The sequence below is a fragment of the Pleurodeles waltl genome, chromosome 9, assembly GCF_031143425.1.
Source record: "Pleurodeles waltl isolate 20211129_DDA chromosome 9, aPleWal1.hap1.20221129, whole genome shotgun sequence".
Taxonomy (NCBI): Eukaryota; Metazoa; Chordata; class Amphibia; order Caudata; family Salamandridae; genus Pleurodeles; species Pleurodeles waltl.
This window is the reverse complement of record NC_090448.1, coordinates 405,313,582-405,337,024: the sequence shown is the minus strand read 5'-3', so window position 1 is coordinate 405,337,024 and position 23,443 is coordinate 405,313,582. Positions and strand designations below refer to the sequence as shown.

At 44.3% G+C, this 23,443-nt stretch overlaps 1 protein-coding gene across 1 annotated transcript in view; it reads right to left on the bottom strand.

Annotated features, from left to right (window-relative positions):
* KCNK4 (potassium two pore domain channel subfamily K member 4) overlaps window positions 1–21,814 on the bottom strand; it is a 43,155-nt gene extending 21,341 nt beyond the window's left edge. Inside the window, exons 1-3 of the mRNA XM_069205969.1 lie at window positions 21,626–21,814; window positions 6,386–6,506; window positions 7–167 (exon numbers count right to left, since the gene is read on the bottom strand). Of these exons, the coding sequence (XP_069062070.1) occupies window positions 7–167; window positions 6,386–6,506; window positions 21,626–21,814 (471 nt within the window). The remainder of the gene's footprint in view (window positions 1–6; window positions 168–6,385; window positions 6,507–21,625) is intronic.
* Between the last annotated feature and the right edge of the window lie 1,629 nt (window positions 21,815–23,443).

Sequence of the window (23,443 nt, the reverse complement as noted above, 5' to 3'; positions counted from 1 at the left end):
ACTTACTAGGAAAATTTGCTCCACTTTGCCAATGGCTTTCCTCAGCGAGGAGCCCAGGTGGTCGCCAACGCCAGCCAACAGTATACCAAAGAGCGGGATGCCCACCAGCGCATAGAAAATGCAGAAGAGTCGCCCTCCATCTGTCTTGGGTGCAGAGTTGCCGAACCCTAGATGGGCATGGGAAAACTCACATCAGGGTCAGAATACCTGCAGGCTTTCCACCTCTTGTTCATCCACACTTTGCCACCCCTCGAGCCCTCTTAAACCTCCTCTATCGCCCACCCCATAGCTGCTGTTTTCGTCATCTCCACCTACCACTCTCTAGTCCTTCTATAATCCCTTTTCCCCAAACTCTACTGTCCTCTGTGCTCGACTGTCTTCCTGTTTGCACTTGCCCTTCCTTTTCTTCTCAGTCACTGATTAGTGGGACTCATATCACTCCATGTTTAATGTAAACATATTTGCAAATGTACAAATTCTTGAAAAACTTTAATCTCTAGTGATTGAAACTTTTTTGCATCACCTTGGAATGTGTTAAACTATAATGGTTACACTTTATCATGTAAGAACAAAGTCCGAGCTAAAGGCTGAGCAGTGTGAATCCTGTTGCAGGAGACAGGGGACAGAGGGGATTAGGTTTGCCCTGTGGTCCAGAGCTCTCATCGCAATCTATTTATGGGATCGGTGCATGATGCTTCTGTCTGCTGGGCTTGTATTGTGGGGTGGGAGGATGTTGCTTTTGTCCGCCGGGCAGGGCTTTTATAGGTGGGCGTGATCATGCTGCCTTTTTCTTCTGGACTAGGCTTAGATTGTGGGGTCGGTGCATGCTGCTTGTACCACATTTCCCTAAGCCTGCTGCTTGTGTCTGCTAGGCTGAAATTTTTTGGTGGAGCCTGAGCAGGCTTTTGTCTGCTGGGCTGTGATTTGATGGTGGGGCCAGGGAATGCTGCTTTGATTTGTAGTGGTCATCTGTATTGCCCAGTGCATGCAATCCCTGATCTGAAGATCTGTGGTAATATTGTAGTGCTAGGACATGCAGCATTCATCCGGGAGCTATGTTTCCGTACTGAAGTCAGATCAAGCTCCTTCAGTCTACGCGGCTGCGTTTGTACTGTGCGACCAGTGAATGCTGCTTTGATTCAGAGGCCTGAGGTTGTATCGTGCAGCCAGAGCATATGGGTTTGATCTCAAGTGTGAATGTATTGTGGGCCATGATATGGTGCTTTGATCTGCTGTTTTGTGAGGCCTACACATTCTGCTTTGATATGCATGATTGTGCTTGTGTTGTGGGGATTGGCATGCTGTTTTGATGTGAATGCTTGTGGTTGCATTGTGGGCCCAAAACATGCTGCTTTCATCTACAGGGCAGAGGTTGTGTTCTGGGGTCAGGCCAACCTTATTTTATCTGTAGAGCTGTGTTTATAAGACAGGGGGCAGGGGCATGCTGCTCTGACGAGCAGGGTTGTGTTTGTATAGTGGGGCCATGCCATGCTGCTTTCATTTGCAGGGCCCTGGTTGTGCTGCGGTACCGGGGTTTGTTGTTGGTAAGGGAATGCTGCTTACAGTTTTCATTTGCGGAAACATGTTTTGCACGTCCAGTTGGATCTTGGTGGGTTGATGAACATGTAAAACATGCACAATATACAAAACATATCGCTGCACATCAAAATTGAAAGCAACACAAAAAATCATTAACCTAAACGTTCGATTAATTGTAAAGTTAATTAATAGTTTACATGGAGATATATAAAACTGTCGGAATAAGATGAATCTTGGCAAATTCTACTGAAATCAAAGGATGGCATTAAATACCCACACTAATAAAAGTGTTGAAAAGGTTGATGATTTGGCTTTTACATAGTGAACATGGTTTTACAAGTAACATTAACAAGAGAGAAATCTTTCATAAGTAACATTACAGCACCAAAGTCTCGGAGCAGGTTTACTTCTTATCTGAACAAGTACAGTATGGACGGCAGCACCCATGCAGCCTTTCATCTCGGACATCTCAGACAGGGCAGGTATAGTGTAACAGCTGCTGTGTCTAGCAGCCTCCACATACCGCACCAGATACAACCAGGCAGCAGCAATGCAAGCTTCCATCAGACACAGAACCACATAGATAATGTGGAAGCGATGCTAGCGTCCTTCAGACAAAGCAAAAATAACAGCCAGCAAAAGTGTTTCAGTTTCAGTTTTATTTAACAGTGTTCGGTTAACTAAAAACATTCCACAAACAATAAACACAAATAAAAAGATCATAAAAATGCTAAAAGGGCCAATTTTAGAGTATGCAAGCTTAATTATGTTTTTTTACGGATTTGCATGCTAAGTGCGTGCGAATATCTTTAGTTCCCAATCACTGGGAGCTGGGCCTAGGCCTGATCAGTGGAAGCTTCCCTCCCACATAAGTGAGGTGCTGTAACGGCAGCAGTAGTTTAAACTTCTCTCACACACAGATCAGGCCCAGGCCTGGCAGAAGCCCTGTAGTCTGCCCTCACGTATAAGCAGGAGAAGGTCCCAGGCCTTTCCTCCTCTTCATTAACCATCTGATGTCTAACGGCAGAAGATATATTCTGAGGTGAACTTGCAGTGATGGCTTCTCACTGTGAAAGGTGGAGCCGACGGTGGGTTTAGTGAAATGGCACCTCATCTACGAATAGTAGACTAGGCTTTGGGGAGCAAGTGCTACCAGGATCCAACTTGGGAAATCCGCTAGCTGAAAACTGTTACTGTGTGAACATACCATATAAATCAAATATGATCACACATCTTCCCAATCAGAACATCAGAGACAGTACTTAAGATGCACCCAATACTCACCAACCTTGCAATAGCACATTATCTGGAATTTATCAGATATCTAACAGCACACTCTCTCAAAAATATCATCATACAACATCTTTCCAGGTGGATTTGCATGTGATCATCCGAATATAGCAGGTGCCAGACAAAACTCTAAGTTACTTATGGACACAAGAGGTCACCAAACACATAAATTTGGAAAGCCGCTACCAAACAAGTAGCACTGATTAAACTTCGCCAGCATACACCCTTGTAACACTCTAATGAAATCAACAGAAACATACCACACTCTTCTGTGATTGTGGTGAGGTTCTTGTGCCTGTGGTTGAGACGATCACCTGTCCTTGATGATTTATCCATGTGTTTTACTCCTACAAGGCAACAATGACTGACTCTCAGAACACCTTACCTAACACCACAATAACATAGAAAAACATGTCAAGTTTTGCAGAATAACTAGTTTATCTCCAACTATTCACGCCATTGGAACCGAAAAGCTACACCCAACTCCACCATCAATAAATATGTTGCTATTGGCACATGCAAGTAACATACCTCTGTTAACATGTGGCTGGGTTTGACTGCACATCCAAAAGCAATCTATAGCCAACAAACCACCACACACCATTGATCTATTCTCGTCATACTCAGACATCACACACTAGACCGAACCCCTCGTGATCAGCAGTCAAAACAGCACCAGGGCCCCAGTGATTGCAAAACACTACTGCAATCAACACCACTGACACTAACCACACTGAAGTGCACCCTAGAAACATGCAATTAAAACGACCACCGAACAGTGAATCAAAAGATACCAACCTAGGTTGTGATATGTAAACAAAAAGCTATTTACTGCAGCAGAAAATAGACAATTAATGATTTGCAAACCCCAATCGAGAGAAAAATGGAAAACCCTTCAGCACACAGACTTAAAACAAAATAAAGGAATGTCTAGATAAAACTCACAAAGTTTCATACTATCTCATGCAAACCACTTGAAGATTTAGCACTGAACAAACTCTACTAACTACCGAGAACCAAATGTCACAAAATGACATACACTATCTTGCAGCAGGTTCCACTAGTTTAACTTTCAAGAACTACACACAAGGCCGCCCATTCTACAATGTAATAGAAAGGGTAGCTGAAAGTATTTAAATGCAAAAAGTATAACAAAACACAATATATAAAGCAAACAACTCAACATATTCCACAAAACATCCTACATACATCCAACACAGCTCAGAAATGCAATGTAGTAGGGTATCACCGTTAACACAACAGCGCATGCCCCACCTTCGCAACACCACCACAAACTATAGTAAACACAATTACATAATAATAAGCTGGCAAATTGAGCTTCCAATTAACCGGGACAGCAACTAAAAGCTTTTGGCAACACCTCCAGCCACACTCATTAAACTTCATAAGCTGTCAAACAATTAATAACAAGCATTTGCAATGCAATGGGTTTCGCATTTGCTCGAGTTAGAGCTATTGGCGTTGTAAATTCCTAACTGGACTTTTCTTCCCACATAAATTAAAAATGAAGTATAAAACATTAGTTGACATTAGCAAGCCGATTCAAAGCAACATGACGGCCATGAGAGCGAAGGAGGGACACTAAAGGAAAAAGAAGTTTGCTCAGTCAAATATATCAATAATCATGTAAACATCCATGTAACAGGGGTAGTCTGCAAGGCGTGACAAAAGCAGCCTCAAAGCGGGACAAATGTAAATCATTTACCAATGATAACAAGGGATTTTTGAAAGGCAAGCCCATGAACGAGTGAAAGTGCTGGACGTGAGGTGAGCATTGTGAAAAGCCCACAATACTTACAACAGGTCAAAGCACTTGCTCGATCTAAAAAACAGCTATTGTAAACAAGAGTACTAAAAGTACTCCACTAACCATTACAGCTCATAAAACCAGCTAGACTTCCACCTATTTCAGAATTATCAATATCAAGGCATGACGCAGCAAGGCCATACTAATGGCAGAATACACGTATTAAATACATACGTCAAACATAACATAAAATGGATCAGTAGATCAAACATATATATCAATAGGTACTGGAGCAGGGTGAACAGCAGAGGACAGGTGTTTATGCTAAGGCATCACACTAGAATCACAATAATTTCCTGCATCGTGTACCACTTAGGTAAGACCAGTGTAACAGTGTTCACTATGTAACACCAAATAAAATTTACACAATGTCTATTAGCTAATCTAAAACCTACCACAAAGTCCTGATTACGAGTTGAATGGAATTTGAGTGGGAATACTGGGTCTGGGATCTTCTACTTCAGCCCGTATCCCTGCAACACTTTCAGGCTGCTCCAGGTTTCCTCCCAGAAATGGGAAATAACCCCACAGACTTGGAAATCAGGGGTGGTTCTCCCACACTACGGCCGACATTTGAAGATACTTGATTTACTTTTGCAGAAGGTCTTGCGATCTACCCTGGTTTTAAGACTGATTTTGATGCCTAATACTATACGGAGGTTATAGTTATTGGTTTTAGCCTTGAACAAGTCTTGGTAGTTGTGCTGGACGATTCAGCTATGGATATGCTACTGTGAAGCTGAGAACGGATGAAATTGAAGATTTGCCTCAGTGGAGCTGAATAAAGGATCTGAAATCGGTTGCACATTATAGACTACTTAAGTGTCCTCTAATTGTGCTCACAAAATGTGCAACAAAAACGTATAAGTGCAGGACACTTTGGCCCTCATTATGACTCCGGCGGGCGGCGGAAGCCGCCCGCCAGAATTCCGCCCTCCGTAATACCGCTCCGCGGTCAGAAGACCGCGGAGGGTATTATGAGTTTTTCCCTGGGCTGGCGGGCGATCTCCAAAAGACCGCCCGCCAGCCCAGGGAAAAACTCCCTTCCCACGAGGATGCCGGCTCGTAATAGAGCCGGCGGAGTGGGAAGGTGCGACGGGTGCTGTTGCACCCGTCGCGTATTTCACTGTCTGCAAGGCAGACAGTGAAATACATTTTGGGGCCCTCTTACGGGGGCCCCTGCAGTGCCCATGCTGTTGGCATGGGCACTGCAGGGGCCCCCAGGGGCCCCGCGACTCCCCCTCCCGCCATCCGGTTCCCGGCGGGAGAACCGCCAGGAACTGGATGGCGGGAGGGGGAGTCGGAATCCCCAAGCCGGCACAGCAAGCTGCGCCGGCTTGGAGGATTCCTTGGGGGCAGCGGGAAACCGGCGGGAGACCGCCGGTTTCCCTTCTCTGACCGCGGCTAAGCCGCCGCGGTCAGAATGCCCCGCGGGGCACCGCCGGCCTGTCGGCGGTGCCTCCGCGTCCAGCGGCCCTGGCGGTTACAAACCGCCAGGGTCGTAATGAGGGCCTTTGTTCCTAGTGGTTAAAAAACACATATTGACACTAGCAGTGCATGATACACGGTAATCCTAGGGATGCCTAACACATGGTGGATCTAATATTTGACAACACACGATCACCTTAAAGGTGCCCACTAAATGGTGGATCTGGTGTTTACAACACATAATGACCCTCCCTGTGCCTCACTGAGGTTTTACTCCTGCCTTCTCACGCTGGTACTCACCAATGGTAGTGATGATGGTCCCGGCAAAAAAGAAAGCGCTGCCAACATCCCAGTGGGTGCTGCTTCCATTGGTGACATTGGCTGCTGGGTCTACACCCGCCCCCATAGCCTCCTTAACTTGCTGAAACGAAAAAGGAGAAACCAAGAGCAGAGAATCAAAGGCTAGCGCAAGTCACTGGTTAGCTCACTGCTAACAAGAATATAACCCACTCTGCAAGTGCACAGTTTTTGACCATTCAAATTCTGACCCCTCTCCTGAGACTGACAGCAACTGTGCAAAACGTACAATGGGGCCCCTTCACATCTGGTAACTGGACTGGCGCACGTGCCCTACCACCCCATCAAAGGTAAATTCATTCAGGCCAGCAAGCACATCAGATTGTAGTAATGTAGAGCCTTGAGTACCAGTGCCCTATGTGGGATGCAATTTTAACTGTGCTATATAAAATCTGACACTGTAGGTTCTGGAATGTATAGGTTACAATTAATAACATCTATTATCGGTTTTGACCAAACTAGGGTATAACGTAAATTTTGGTGCCTATTGCACCAAAATCAGCATATGGTGGTATTTACTAGGCATTTTCTTCCAAGTAAAGGCTGGCTGGCTTGATCTGCCTAAATATATCTCTGGTCGAGGACGTTACTGTGCCCAGTAATTACCGGTGTGGTAAAGTATGCACAAATTAGTAGTTGCAATCCCTGTGAAAAGATCATAAAAATCATAAAGGTGGCCCGTGTGCTTGATCGGTTAGTGATTTCTTCTGCCTTCTTGTGGTCCAGCAAGACACGGCAGACTGGACCCAGCAACACAGAGAAAGTGTCTGTAACCAAGCAGCAAACCTCTAAATAAGCGCAGTGTGTTGAGCCCCTGTGGCAGAGATATACGTGTGCCTTGCACTGTTAACCCATTTTATCCGACGCACCAGCAGAACATCCGTGGAGTGGGTAGTATTGGATTTCAAGATCTCTTAAAAGAAACATTTTTATGACGCTTTATAGAGCTCGGTCATATCAACCTACAGTAAGACTGCATCGGCTACACTGCCTCACTACATCACGAGTAACAGAAAGAAAAAAAAAGAAAAGAAAAAATGTTTTATCGCACAGTGATTGATTTTCAAAAGTGCGAACTGTACTGTGCCTTTAACTGTATATTAAGAAAATGCCTACACAGGGAAAAAGTCACAGACTTTCTCAGGGCTGTGTCCGTATAACTACAATTGGTGCAGCTTTCCACACATACTGCTGGGAAGTATTGTGAATTGCCAAAACACGTAAATCTACCCTGTGTGTAGGAGTACATCATTGGTCCAGTCCTGTTTCTATGGCTATTTTTAGAGTTGATAGTTAATGGAGCTAGGCTGCCAGGCAGACCGCTACGGTTATCAAGGATGCTATGATCCATATTCCCGTTGCATTAGTTGCATTGAAGCCCTAGATGCAAGGGGACACAACTTGGTTGGAGGTAGCCCAGGCAACCACGATGCTACGAAGAATGTCATAAAGTGTACAAACCTTTTATACACCCACCACTCAAATGTGATTCCGGATAACAGCCCAAATGATGATATTAGCATGCAAAAGAACTGGTCCACAGTCAAGGTTTGTAAGTCAATTTAGGGGGACTGTATGAGCTGACTGACAGTATGCACTGGACAGTTCAAACAGGAAGAGAAATTGAGCTAGAAGTCACAGTAAGTCTCCAGGGAATAATTAAATGTAAGTCCCCATAGATCATAAACATCTATTCACAGTTTAAAATGTTGGGTGGCGGGGCACCCATGCAATCTACAGCTTCATTGGGTAACTGGTTCCAATTTGCAACTGGGAAATTGTTATTTATAGTTTTGTGGAAGCTATCCCTGCACCTTCTCCAAAAACCTCGACACTCGAGAGATGGAAGGCTATTTCTATGTAGATCTGGATGCAGATCTGCCAAGGCATTGAAAATGGTTTATTTCATTTATTTTCATCCAGACATCAGTTGGATATGGTGAGGTGTCTGTCGGATTTCACCAGGAGTTTTTACGCAAAGAGACAAAAACGAACACACACACTCTCCCTTTCTCTGTTTAGAAATACTTCAAAAATGTTGGTTATTTCACAAAATAATGCACTTTCTCTCCCTTACTACACCCACCAATCCGCATTCCTCTCCCTTTCCACTGCCTCTTAAGCCCCTCTCCTGCTCCTTACTTGCCCTATAATGTATTGTAACATCATGTGCCAGCCTGATTGTCGGGAAATCTGAATCGCCTCCTACCCCCCAGTCATACTGACCAAGCTACGCCCCTGTCATTAATAGCATCTACCCGCCCTGCTCCCCATCCTTCAACCTCGTTTTTATGCCAAAAGCCAAAGAGAGAAAGCTCTTAAAGCCTTATTACCAGTGTATGAACACTGCAGCAAAACACAATGGTGAGTCTTGTAAAATTCCAGAGTACACGATCTAAAATAATGTGAATTACGCGCCAAGCAGCCTATAAAGCTGCACAGCAGCAGGTTTATGTTATGTGACGTTTTGTAAAGTGAGGTGAGGCTTTTCTCAGTTCTACTCTAAACGCTGTGCTCTCTGCTAAGCATAGAGATATCAGAGGAGGGTTTGGAGGGCAGGTGCCATGGAGATCTGCTCCTTGGGTTTTTAGGTAGGTGGTTCCCTCATTTGCATGGGGGCTTGGACCCATACAAATGAGGAAATCTCTTTGCTTTTGCACCTGTTATGTACTATAGACGCGGGCGCAAAGGCAAAGAAGCCATCAGGAAGCGTATTGTCTGTGCGCTACAAGAAGGTTGTGCACTGTCAGTGCCCCCCCTGATGGCAACCCTCTGGAGGGGGTGAAACATCCCCTTGCAGGTGGATGCAGTCACTCACTGCACCCGCCTGCGAGGGGATCTCTCACCTCTCTTAAAATTGTAGGTGGGTCGCCGCCGGCATAGTGAAACATGGAGCGTCTGCTTTCAAGCCGCTCCGTATTTCACTTGAATGCGCTGCCCCCAGGGCAGCGCGAGTTAGTGGCTGCCCTGTGGAGGTAGTACATTCATTCTAATGCAGTGCATTTCCCTTGTTGTGTCAGGCGCTTCTTTTGAATGGTGCACCTGGTGCAAACAAAAACAATGCACTGCTTTTGTAAACAAACCCCAGGTGGGCATGTTAAGGCACTGGAGGTGCTATGGGCACCCCAGATGGCGGGGAGGGAAGACCTGCTAGTTCTGGGGATGTATATGCAAAATGTTTAAGGGTGTAAAGGGTGCCCTTAGATGATCCTCTGAGGCTGTCCTGGCAGCAGTCATAGGGTGCTCCCAGCCAAAGTCTAAAGTTAAGAGGCCTGAGGTTCAGGGGCGCAACTAGACCTGAACTTTGGGGGCAAGGGTGGCTAGTACTAAACAGAGGCAATGGGGCTACTATTTCACACACCGGGGCCAAGACAGTATTATAATACACATTTTGGAAGACTAGCAGGTCCAGGTTTAATGTGCTAATGCATGGAAAAGGCATATGTGCCTGCCTGTAATTTCATGCTTTAGCACATTAAAGTCATATCTTTTGTCTTCTCCAATACAGTCCTCTGAGACATCAGGCACTGATAGAACTCGAAGAGTTCTTCACTAGACCTGCGAGCTTCGGATGTCTGCAAAATGGTCTGTACTAACGGAATCCTGTGCATGTCTGTCACATAGAAAAGAAAGAACTGAAGGCTTACCGGAAAAGTGTCTTTTCTGATTAAAAGTGGCATGAACTGCATAGTGATGAAATGTTGCCAGGGAACAAGGCATTGTCTGTGGGGGCTAATCTCCCAATGTACCCAAGAAAGTGCACCTGCAGAAACTGAGAAGTAGACTTGAGGTATTTAGAATAAACTGGGATAAAGAAAATTGTGGAGAGCTTCTATCTGGCTATCACACATTGAAGGGGGCTTGGCAACAGCTCAAAAGGAAGGGGTATCCACAGAGAATAATAAGTCGGGTACCTGATCAAAATGAACAAGCATGCACATGTTGGCATTTCTATAGCATGGCCCTAGACTGAGAGCAACAGAGTGTTGCACATTATGGGAGATAATGGAAAATGATTCAAGATTGTATTAACAAGTGGTGGATTACATCTTTTTGTTGCATGTACATTTACAATAGTATCTCACACATTTATATTTTTGGCACCTTGGGATTAATTGATTTTCCAAAACTGCATAATTTTCAGTCAGTGCAAACTGGATTCAAGCCAAGGTCCTTAGATCAACAGCTGAGCCACTAGACACATCTCCTTCCTTAGTTGATTTAATGGAACTTAAAAAAACTTCTAACATTTGATTTCACCACTGTTTGGGAACACTTATGTTCTGTTGATGTTTTAATATATCCATTAGGCTGCATTCCTCAAGCTGTATAACGTGTAGACAAATGCAAATTATTTTGGTATTTATATCCTATACATGAATAGCACCTAATTGAGTTGTCTCTTGTTTAAGGTTTATCTATTTTCATATAAACAATAGTTTACATTTAAGTACATACAGAGCATGCATACCGGGTAACTGTGTAATCTGGTCCAACATTATCACTGAGGGGTTCTGGTGATATCTTTGATCCTGTAGTTTTTAAATATCACCAGAAGCATGAGATGGCAATGACAAGGTGCTCTTTGTGTATTTTTAATATTACAAGATGTTTTATTAAGAGTGCAGCTTACAGTGGGCATTGACTGGAATTAAAATCTTGAGGTTTTGTTTTCTGTCATAAATAAGTTCTTGATAAAAACAATAGGCAATGGTGAGATCAGTGTATATATGTGAATCTGTTGCTGTAGAGTTTACAGCACAATTATAGATTTACTGAATTTGCCACATACTTTCCAAAATATGCAGATTTTACCAAAATTGTTGTTTCTAGCTCAAACGGATGAAAATACTGCCACCAGACATAGCGCCACATAATTTGCGTTTTTTGCTACATTACATAAAAATGCCCTTAGTCCTTCAAACCACATAATCTTAGTAGCCTGGACAAGGTAAAACCTCTTCACAGTGGTTTGGGGACTTCCATTATGACAACAAAATCTGATTTTCACAATAAACCGTGAAATATTTTCCATGGTTCCTTTAAAATACTTGGGTTTTATACTACTGTTTTTTGTGCAATAAAAGCACCAAAACATCTAATAGACACTTTTTAACTCGAAGATGTAATGCCTTTTCAATAATCTTCATTGTACCCATCCATCCATGTGGAAAAACAATCCTGGTGCGGAGGAGTATCTTTCTTAATGTGGTATTTTCTGTCATCAAAGGTAGTGTTAAAACAGCTGATGAATATTTTTTCAGTTTTTGGCCCTGCAATACTGCTTTAAAATGGTTAAGCACTGATGTGAGAGAAATGAAGCAATATCGTACATTATAACTATACAGCCAGTTCCCATTTTGTTATCTATAGGTTAATTTTCTTTTCAAAAAGCACACTTACACCAAAGCCAAACTTGCACCCCGTCACTGTTTCTTTCTCTCCAAATGAAAGAAGGGTGGACAAAGATGCATAGATGTAAATGTGTGCACGCTGCAACAGAAATGAATCATGGGAAGTAGTGTTGGCAGCCATATTAGTGAAGGAGGTGAAGCCATGTAAAAGTTTAATTTATTCTTGTTATGGTGAGCATCAGCAGCATAAGACACTTTTGCAGGATTACATTGAGATAGCCAGAAAGAGACCTGTGAGTAGACACGTGAATGTGGGAAAGTGTGTGCATCCCACCACCCTGCTGCACTCCTGTCAAAGAGCTCCTGTAGCTGCAGCTAGTGTACAACACCTGCACCCTTAGCCAGTGTTCAGCTCTTGTTCCTTCACCTGAACAGATGCCTGGTGCTCTCTAGCAGGAAGATGGAAGGTATGGTACGCAGAACTTTTGTCCACAAAGGAGACCATGATCTGAGGACACTGTGTTTGGAGTCCTTCCTTTTGTTTGCGGTGCCACCAGGTCATACATTAACAATTAACGTACATGCACGAACAGAGGCTCTTGCGCGGAATCCCTCCCATTGCACCCTTGAAAATTAGCTGCCTTCACAAGCTTTATGCTTGACTCCTCCATTCACTCACTTAGGGGTTTGCCTGTTTCAACCAAGCCAGGGAATTGAACATGTAGAAAGTCAAACTCTTTCAGTATGTGAAAGGTTTACGTTTGATACTCCACACGCAACACAATTTCAAAATGGACTAGACCACCTTTCACATTTCTAAAACATAGCTGCCAGGTGAAACTGTCACATCTGCAACACCTTACCTTCAACCCAGTACATAATTTGCTAATAAAAAAGTGTGCTGGTGACAAAAATGTTTCTTTGGAGATCAGTATTGGCACCATCCACAGCTAGCACCAGAACTGTCCAGTTACTTAGTGAAAGGCAGACTTCTTATGAAGGGAGCAAAAAAATGGGAGAAATGTGCTGTAAAGTTTGCGTTAGTTAATGTAGTCACCACCCCCTGGTTCCACCCCCTCAAAATGCTATTTTAATGGATCCCAGTCAACACATGCAGAAAGGTCACCAAACCTTTATCACCAGCAAGCTGAACTACGGTACATAATCTGTTGGAATCAGTATCTAACTTCTAGCAGAATTCAGACCATACAGAAGCCTCTGGCCAGACTCACACTCAGGCTTTCCTCAGCGTTCACATCAACCCACACCTCAAAGACCTCCACTGGCTCCCCATTGAGTGACCCACTCTCTTTAAACTGCTCACACACAGACACAAAGTCCAGAACAACCTCTAGCCCACCTACCTCAATAGCTACATCAACTTCAACACACCCAACAGACACATCTGCTTAACCTGACTCCTGCTCGCAAACATCCCTCACATACAAAGAACCAGAGTCAGCTATTGTGCTTTCTCCTACCTTGTGCCCAAAGCCTGGAATGATGCCTCTACACATTAGAGCTGTCTCCTTGGTACTTAAGCTCCACAAGAAACTGAAAACAGGGCTCTTCACCTGGACAAGGTTCAGTTGCAGCTGACATAACCCCTGGTTGCTCTAATATGTATGCAGGGACTTGGCTGCATCTGTACCAGAGCTCAGTTCTATCTGCAGAGGAGTTAGTTTAACTCTACAGGATGAGGACGCCTGTTTGCAGCAGAGCTCCACTGTCTCTGCACAAGGACCTATTTTTCTCTGAATTTGTTTATGTCTTCTAAGTGTTCAGCCTATCTTCAGAGGAACAACCAACTTCTTGATACCGAGCAGACTTCACCCTTTTGAATTGTAATTTGTGCTGTAAGAATTTGGACACATGGTGCTGTGTTCCACATTTGAACTCTAATCTCCATTTACCTTGTCTTCTTATCCCCTCTCAATGGCACACCCTCTTTATTCCCAGAGTATACTCTGTTGTGAACATCCTCTTGATGTTTATTGCTTTTATGTCATTTTGGTATGTCCTTCTGATGTATATTTGTAGTAAGGAAATTTCGAAAGGAAGGAAAGATCAGGCTGAGACAAGGAGACAATGTTAAATATGAAACAAGACAAAGGTGGAAGGTACGGGGTGCGAAGGGTCAGGTTGAGAAAAATGAAAAGGGGGATGGCAAGGAATAGGAGAGAAGGTAGCAATATGTGGAGTGGGTGACAAGAGGGGCATAGGGCAGATGAACAGTGCTGAGGTCTAGGTGACTATCTCTGGGGAACGCAATAGAAGTTAAAATGCACTGTAGCACATGGGAAGGAAAGAGTGGGCCTGAGCAAAAAATAAAAGTTAATTAAAAAATCAAATTTGAACTCTTGCCTATGAGCTTTAAAGCAGGTGGACTCTGGAAAAGTGGGGTCAGCTGAACCATGTCTCTGAAGTAGGTGTGTTAACCCACGGGGCTATACTTACTAGTTTGGATCCTGTGAAATGTGAATATGTCTTGGATTTGGAGCAGGCACTGTTCTCCCTTTGGCTTAATGTTTTCCAACCATTAACTGCCACTTGCAGAGATGGTAAGGATGATCAGGAGGTAGAACACATGAGAGCAGAGCGGATCGGGAAATGCCATGCTGGTGTGGCAGAAAGCTTTGGTGGGAGAAGTGCCACGTGCTGTTTATCCACATTGTAATTCTGAGCTGCCTCTTCAGTTTGTTATATGTTTGTCCACCAAACGCAAAGGGCAAGAGGCACACCAGGACCTTGTAGGAGGTGGACTGTGAGAAGTCAGACCCCGGCAGGCCTCGAACTGCACTTAGGAGCAAAATGCATCGCATGCACGTCCCTGCTGTGGTGAGCATGTCCAGCCCTACCAAAGCGAGCGAAAGAGCAAGTCTGAGGCAGATGAGCACAGTGAGGTACAGCACTGCACCGCTGCATGCATACGGCCTTTAAAAGTAACTGTGAGACATTGCGTCATTGTGAAGCCACCACCTTGATCGCAATCAGCTGCGTTTCCTTATCAGGGGCTTTGGGCCCAGCCCTGTCCCCACCCCGTGTGAAACACCAGTGCACTTTTAAATTTAGCCGTGTCCACGAAAACTCAAGTTTCATGTTTTTCATGAACACTGCCAGAGTGCACATCAGCCCTCTCTGCCTCTTCTCTAGGGTCCTGATGGCAGAAAGAGGTAGAGGGGTAGCTGAGAAATCTGCGGCGTGATCAGCTACTGATGGTGTTTCAAAATAAAACACCTTGTAGATGGATGTCAGGATGGCACATATGAGGGGCGTAGTTCAACCACAATCCCCTCACAGAGGCACAATCCATTTTATTAAGGAAACATACTGTGCATGCCTCAGGCAGTATATTTGCTAAAAATGGGGCTGTCAGGGTGTGCATTAGTGCATCTCTGAAGCCAATGAAAAGCCACACAGCTCAGCAGGGGCAGGAACCCCATCACTATCTGAGCTTCTTTTAGGCCTTTGCTTCCAGTCTTATCAAGAAGCTGGGAGAGCTACTGAGGTGGGCCTTCCCATTTTCAATCTTGCCCTTACTGCTCCGTCTGGTTCCTAGTTGGGAATCATGGCTTTCTGGTTCCAATGCCCAGCACCAGATTCTTGCTTTGAGCCTCCAAGTTGCCAGCTAAGTAAGCAAGGTAATTAAAACAAAAATGTTATTTCTCTATGAATGTGTGTATGTGTTTGTGAGCATGTTTGTGAGTGATTGAACATGAATGTGATTGAGTGAATGTCAGCATGTATGTTTGTGCATGTGTGTGTGTTTGAGAGTGAAAGTGAGAATCAGAGTTTAGGAATGTGTATGAATTGGTGAGAGTGAGTATGAGAAAGTAAGTGGTTGTGAGAAGTAGAGGTTGTGAGAGGGAGTGAGAGTTGTGGCTGTAGCTATGGATGGTGCAGCAGGTGCAGTTGCACTAGGGCACAGAGTTAGTGTGTGTGTGTGTAATTGTGTTAGTAAGTGAGAATGTGATTTTGTGAGTATGAGTATGTTTGCATGTGAGTAACAGTGAGTGGGAGTGAGTATGAGTGGGAATGAGCAAGTGAGAGAATGCAAGACTGAGTGGGGGAAGAGAATAAGGCTTAGATTATCAAAACTTTCACACAGCGTAGTGCAGCACCCAAAATTACTACGTCACATGAAAGGAAGAGAACAGGAAAGTGCCATATCTATAGAGAGATACAGCACTATCCTGCTCTCTCTCCTGAGCCCTGGCTCACAATTAGGCTGCTGAGCACCACGCGCACACCTTTGCACCTTAGGGCAGTGGTGTCTGTGTGAGTCTAGCATAAATTTTGTGCTGGAAGAGTACCCCTTTGACATAGAGTAACCCAAAGCAGTGCTTTGCAATGATTTGTGTTACTTTCAGGCAACTTTCCAATGCAAAATAGGTTTTGCACTGGAAAGTAACTTAAAAAAACATTTTGCGTAGATTTATGTAACTTTTATAAAGCAAACCCAGTGCAAATTATTTGTTAATCTGGGTCTAAATGTGAGATGGAATGAGTATACCTGAGGAAATTTCGAAAAAAAATGGGATGAATTTTTGGGTGGTACTTTGCCCACCACTTTCAAAGACAACCTCTGGCGGCTTGCACCAGAACTATCTGACAAGATAAGGCCCAATGACCTGAGCTGCCAACTGTAGAACTGGGGAAAGAGGTTTGGATCCTATTGTCAACTCAATATCCTGTGATCCTGTGCAAATCACGTAGGGCCTGATTTAGAGTTTGACAGAGGGGTTGCTCTGTCACAACGGTGACAGATATCCTGTCTGCCAAAATCTAAATCCCATTATGTTCTATGGGATTTAGATTTCAGCGGATAGGATATCCGTAACCTTTGGGAGGGATTAACCCCTCTGCCAAACTCTAAAGCAAGCTCTTAACCTCTGTGTGCCTAAAAAAAATCTGGTTTTGTGTAATGTAATCTGGAGCTCATGTACAGCACCCTGATATCTTTGGGCTGGGTTTGCTCTATATAAAACTGCACAAATAAAAAAACGACTGGCAGCCAGAAGCATTTTATCCAAAGGACTGGGAGTTCTACCCACTGGTCATCTTTGCCACCTACCAACCCCACTCAGCTCCTATTTTGCGAACATCACTTTGGATGTTCTTACGTTTTAATCAGTACTTATCATTTTTAGAACCAGAACCACAACCCATTCCCCATCCCCCAAAATAAAAGATGTTATTGGCAGAAACATCTGGAATATACATTGGTCACTGCATTTAAAAGGAGGAAGGTGCCAGAAATTGCCTTGGAAGTGCAGATGTGACGCCATATACCAGCACAATGGGCAAGCATTGTAACATGATAATTGCCTTTCACAATGAGAACCCCACTGTGTGGTTTTTGTCCTAGTGTCGTGAATCACCTGTGACCCCCATCGCCTCCTTTGAGGACTATGCAGCATTTTCATCAGATATCTATACAAGGTGGAACTGCAGAGAAAACACACTTGGATTATTTGTACTTTACCGAAGTGCTTATGGGGACCGTGGGTGGAGCTTGAAGGCCCCCGTCCGTCCCAGCTGGATCCTGTGTCCTGCAGGAGCCGGCATTGCTCCCGCACACAGGGAGCTGCTGCAAATAGCAGTTCCTTGAATGCAGAAAGCAATGTTTTCATTTCTCCCTCCACCCCCATGTTAGAGGACAGGGAAAGAGATGAAAACTCTGCTTTCAGCAAGCAGGAGAAGTTTTAATGCACCTGGTTGCTGAAAGCAGAGTATTTGCTTTTGCTTGCTGGGAGCTGTCAGTTCCTACCAAGCAAAAGCAAACAGCAACCTCCAGAGGGTGGGCACTTCAGGAGGTAGCAGGAGCCATCCCTAGGGGTGGATGTCCCCAAAGCCATGTATGGCTCCAAGAGGTGCTGGGTGGCACCCCTCCATGTTTTCACTTTTGCCCTGGGGAGGTGGAGGTCCTTTGAGCCTGGGGTGGAGGTGTGTCCGCAGGTCCCCCTTTATATTTCTTTAGTATGTTGACCCAGGCAGGCCCTTAGGGCATGGAGGGGGCTGTGCAGCTGCCACGCATACTTTATATACTTAGCCCCAGGAAGGTGGCGGTCTTTGGGGCCCAGAGGGTTTCAAGGGACTCCCCCTTATACTTGTTTAGTATGTTGCCCCGGGGAGGTGGTGGTTCCCAGTGCGCGGGGGCACAGAGTGTCCGTACCCCCTGCATATGTTGAACATTTCGCCCCGAGAAGCTGGTTGTCCCCAGACCTTTAGTAAGCCCTGGGGGTGAGGGTGGGAGGGATCTGAAGTTGAGTCTCAAAATGGCTTCCAACACTTCCTGGTTAAAGTGTCGGCAGCCAATCAGATCTTTGCACGAGATCGGCAGTGTTCGTGAAGATGTTGCGACCCTAGATGTACAACTTTGAATTTCCTTTGTCTTCTATTAAACTACTGAATGGATTTCCGCCAAATAAAAAAGGGTGATCTGCTGACCAAAAGCTGCAGTTTTGCCAAATTTGGTGTAGTTTCGCCCAGTGGTTCAGGCTGCAGGCGTGGCTAAAGAGTCTATGGGAATTAACAGGGGAAACACACTTTTTTTTTACCTCCTCTTTTTCTTAGCCCCCGCTTGACGGAAGATCTGGAAACATTCCATGCACAACTAGACCCAACTTGATACAGTTTTGGAAAATTTTGTGAAGATTCGTCAAACGGTGCCAAAGATATACTTCTTTTTTCTATGAAAAGTAGGTCCTAACTATAGCTACCTACTGTGGACTGCATGTAGGTAATATCTATCTATCTATCTATCTATCTATCTATCTATCTATCTATCTATCTATCTATCTATCTATCTATCTATCTATCTATCTATACATAAATATCACTGATAATATCAATGTAATATTTGCTGTAAAATCTTTGAAGAAAAAACTGTGCATGACGGGGCGTGAGTTATAGTTACCTTAGGGCACGAGTTATACTTACTTGAGATAATTCTAACTACAACAGGTGATTTTCTATGGTTTTGTACTTTTAAAATGTGAGCCTAAGAATTCTCTGTAAGTTGCTGACGTTGCTACATTCCATAATGACCTGTTGTGAGTGCGCTTTTGTTCAGGACAACCCTTTTTTGGTACAAATTAAACAGCCGTGAAGACAGCACCACTGCATAAAGGAGCAGATCTATGTGTGATTTTATGGATGGTCACTTTCAGAACAGCAGGTTGGAACATTGTCAGCAAAAACGATTTTCTTACTTTGAATTTGCCCACTGGAGTAATAAACTGTGTTTTATTATTTTGTTTGGCTTCAGAAACCCAGTTGTGATATTATTTTAAAATGTGCAGGACTACCCTTACCAGGATGCACTTTGCAGCTCACTTGAGGTCCACTGGGACAGAACATGTATTTAACTGATATCAGGTGCCTGCAATTAAATCTGCTGAGCAGCCAGGCAGTTGGCCTTTGAAAAAGGAAGGAATTGTTTGTTCTCTGCTGATGAAGGCATGAACCCAGAAACACGTGTCCAGAGATGCTTGAAAACATAAGCTCTGAAATAATGAAAATGCCAAAGAATTCTCTGTAAGTTGCTGACTTTCCTACATTCCATAATTACCTGTTGTGACTGCGCTTTCATTCAGGACAACTCTTTTTGGTAGATACATAGGCTCCCTAAATACCTTTTTTCCATGCAATATCCCATAGGGGTTTTAGACGTGACTACATTTCGAACTACTGAACAGAATTACACCAAATTTGGCAGAAAGCTTTATCGTTGACCAAAGAGTGCTTTTGTTATTTGGTGTAAACCTGTTCAGTTGTTTAGGAGTTATTAAAGAAAAAAGATGTATGTATATCTAGAGATGCCAACAGCAATGCCATGATTTGCTGCCACCAGATCAACCAGGAGGTGGTGGCAGCCACCTTGGGACTTAGGACTTGGCCTAAGTCCCAAGAACAGTGCAAAAAAAAAAAACCCACAAGGGGGCAGGATAGGAACTCCACCCAGGCCTAATAATTACTTCACAAATTACACATATTACATCAGTCATGCCACACATTTGATGAATCAGGATTTAATTGTAGGAGTACAAAGGAGCAGTTGGAGTGGCCGAAGTATTATGGAACAGTGGAGGAGTACAACTGTTTTATTTTAAAGCCCTGAAGAATGGCAGAGCTCGAAACACTTGTTGGCTTTATGTCAATTTGGAAAACAGAATGGCTGTTTAGCAGTGTGTCTATTTGGAAATCATTTCACTTGAAAATAAAAGAAGTTGACAGACAAGAAGTCAACTGTTTGACATTGTTATTTGCTCAGTATCTAATTTTGCAATTTACTGAATTACATTGGTGTGGTACCAGTGTACTGAGAATTAAACGCTGGGTACCATTCCTCATACCCATAACTTTTTCTATTTATATATACACATATATATGTGCACAATCTTGTCATCATTGATGTAATTTCAAATGTTGCAGTGATGTGATGCAGTGATTAATGATGTAATTGAATGTGTCAATAGTGATGTAATAGAGGCAATTACCAGTGCACGGCAAGGGTGTGAGTAATAGCTACTTTAGGGAAGACATTATAGTTGCTTGGGATAACCCTAACTACTGAACTTATATAGAAATATGACATACATTGTCACAAGAGTCATACTTTTCATGCTAATAGGAAAGGAAAAGTATTGTAAAATATACAATAATTTCCATACACCTATGTGAAGCTTCCATAACAAAAGCTCAGGTTATATTTACATTCTTGATCTATAGGCTATGAGATTTTTTAGGGTCCCATGCAGGGAATGACATGTAAGCTTTGTGGTTTTTCAGACACAGAAATAACTTCCCTAGCACCATTATTAAATATGTGCAAGCTATAGGCAGTGACACTCATTTTGGAGACAGATATTTATTTTTTTATCATCTAACTTTGGCCCAGAGCAGGAGAGAAAAAAACACAGCAAACTGAGAAAGCATAGGGAAGGGACAGATAGGAAATCATTCATTAAAAGAAAGCAAGGATGAAAAAGAAACTTTAACAATGAGATAAAGAGACTGGAAGTGTATGGTGGCAGACGTAAGAGACATGGGGCCTGATTCCGAGTGAGCCGCCGCCCGCCTCGCGGGAACCGCCATATGGCCGCTCCGCAGTCGAAAGACCGCGGAGGCCATTCAGGCTTTCCCGCTGGGCTGGCGGGCGACCGCCAGAAGGCCGCCCGCCAGCCCAGCGGGAAACCCCTCCCCACGAGGAAGCCGGCTCCGAATGGAGCCGGCGGAGTGGGTATGTGCGAAGGGTGCAGTTGCACCCGTCGCGTATTTCAGTGTCTGCATTGCAGACACTGAAATACACAGTGGGGCCCTCTTACGGGGGCCCCTGCAGTACCCATGCCATTGGCATGGGCACTGCAGGGTCCCCCAGGGGCCCCGCGGCACCCCCTACCGCCATCCTGTTCCTGGCGGGCGAACCGCCAGGAACAGGATGGCGGTAGGGGGTGTCAGAATCCCCCATGGCGGCGCAGCAAGCTGCGCCGCCATGGGGGATTCCAAGGGCAGCGGAAAACCGGCGGGAGACCGCCGGTTTTCCTTGTCTGACCGCAGCCAAACCGCTGCGGTCAGAATGCCCGGCGGGGCACCGCCAGCCTGTTGGCGGTGCTCCCGCATCCCCGGCCCCAGCGGTCCTTGACCGCCCGGGTCGGAATGACCCCCATGATGTGGAATCAAGGCCAGGCAGCCTCAATATTCGGCACCCACAGCATTTGCCAACCTCAAAATAGGGCAGCACTGGCAGCAGGCTCCTTAGGAAAATTTTGGGCTCTTGAATTTCTTAATATTACATTTCAAGTTAGCAATCCTCGAACAAGCTTACCAGGATCAGCTCATCGAGCTGTTCGGACTCCACACAGCTGTGCTCGGACAGGAAGCTGATGCGCTTGGCGGCCAAGGTATCCTGCTGCAGCCGCTCGTAGGGTTGCTCCAACATACGAAAGACGACAGCGCCGGTCACTAGGTAGATCAGCACGACGGTAAAGATGGCGAACACTGTCTTTTTCTTCATGACGTTGGTGCCGGGGTCTTGTGGCTCGCTGTTGAGGATGGACTCGTCCGAGGAGTAGGACACTGGGAGAATGCCCTGCTGCTCGTTGGGGCCCTGGTAACTCACTGGTCAAGAGAGAGAGAGGGAAGACAAGAATGTCAGCAATCTAACTACTCACAGTGTTGTAGTCACAGATATATATATATATATATATATATATATATATATATATATATATATATATATATATATATAAACTGTTCTCTAGTCCTGCACTTCTCACAAACAAGAATAGGCGTTATAGTATGTTCATTTATTTGATGACGTCTGCTTTGGGTTTTGAGACGTATTGTAACACCATTCACCAAATGGCTTTATATTATGGGGCTTTGTTTTGAGTTATTTAGATACTCGGTCCTAAACATGCCAAATGTCCCATCTGCCGTTTTGAAAGTGCATTAGAGCCTATGAGACTTGTAAAATGGCGTACAGGATTTCCGCTACGTTTGTGATGGAGTATCCCATCCGCCAAACTCAAAATAAAGCACAAAGTTGCAAGAGTAACAACAAATAACTGCAAAAATGGACCCAGAAGGCCAGATTATAGATTCATAAAGAGTCACATTCTCAAATTTCAAATCGGGAATCAAAGGCGTCAACTTGTTGCTTTGAAATGGCTTCAAGAGCACACAGTAGCACTGCACAAAATAACAACTTAAGTACATTCAGAAGTACACATTATTTCACTTGTTATCTTCATCGTCATTACACGGAAAGTTTATGACACAGTTTCAACAAAATATGCCACAAATATTTATAACAAAGAACTGCCAAATATGGCTACGTCTTAATTAAGGGCCTGATTAAGAGTGCGGTGGAAGGGTTATTACGTCACAAATGTGAAATACCCTGTCCGCTGAATTACAATTGCCATAGTATATAATGGAATCGTAATACGGCGGATGGGATATCCGTCGCGTCTGTGACGGAGCAACCCAATCTGCCAAACTCTAAATCAGGCCTTTAATGCGCAAAAATGTAGAAAACACAGTACAATCTAACATAATTTTGAGACAGTCCATCGAGCACGAACTGAATTACCTTGCAGTCTGTTGTGATGTGGTATATTGTGTAGTTGTATATTACAAAAGGTAAGTGAGTAGTGCTTTCATGTGCTCATTTTGTGGGCATTTTGTAGAGCGCTGAGATCTGTGGACTTTTTTAGGGTCGAGCCTGAGTTGCATGCGCTCGCGCATGCGTATCGCAGCGAGACTCTTTTGTATTTAGAAAAGGGCTTGGAGCCCTGTCAACTTCACGTCAGTGTTTTTTATTGGTTCGTGGGCTTCCCTAATAAAAGCTGCTTGCTTTCATTAGTCGAAGGCACCCATATGTCATGCCTTTTCCGGTGGCAAGCCCTCCTTGAGCGCAGCGACCAAGTACAGAAAACATGCGAGGCTCGCTGTTTTCCATCGGGCTCGTGGACTTTTTTTTCTCTAATTTAGGAGCGCGATCTCGCTTGGCAGAAGTCGAGCGCTTTACATACTTGATTTCACTTTTTCGGGTTATGCACATAAATGCACTTTTGCCCGATAGGTGAAAAGTCGGGTTAAGAGTTTACAACGCGATCAGCTCTAACATGAGCAGACGCGA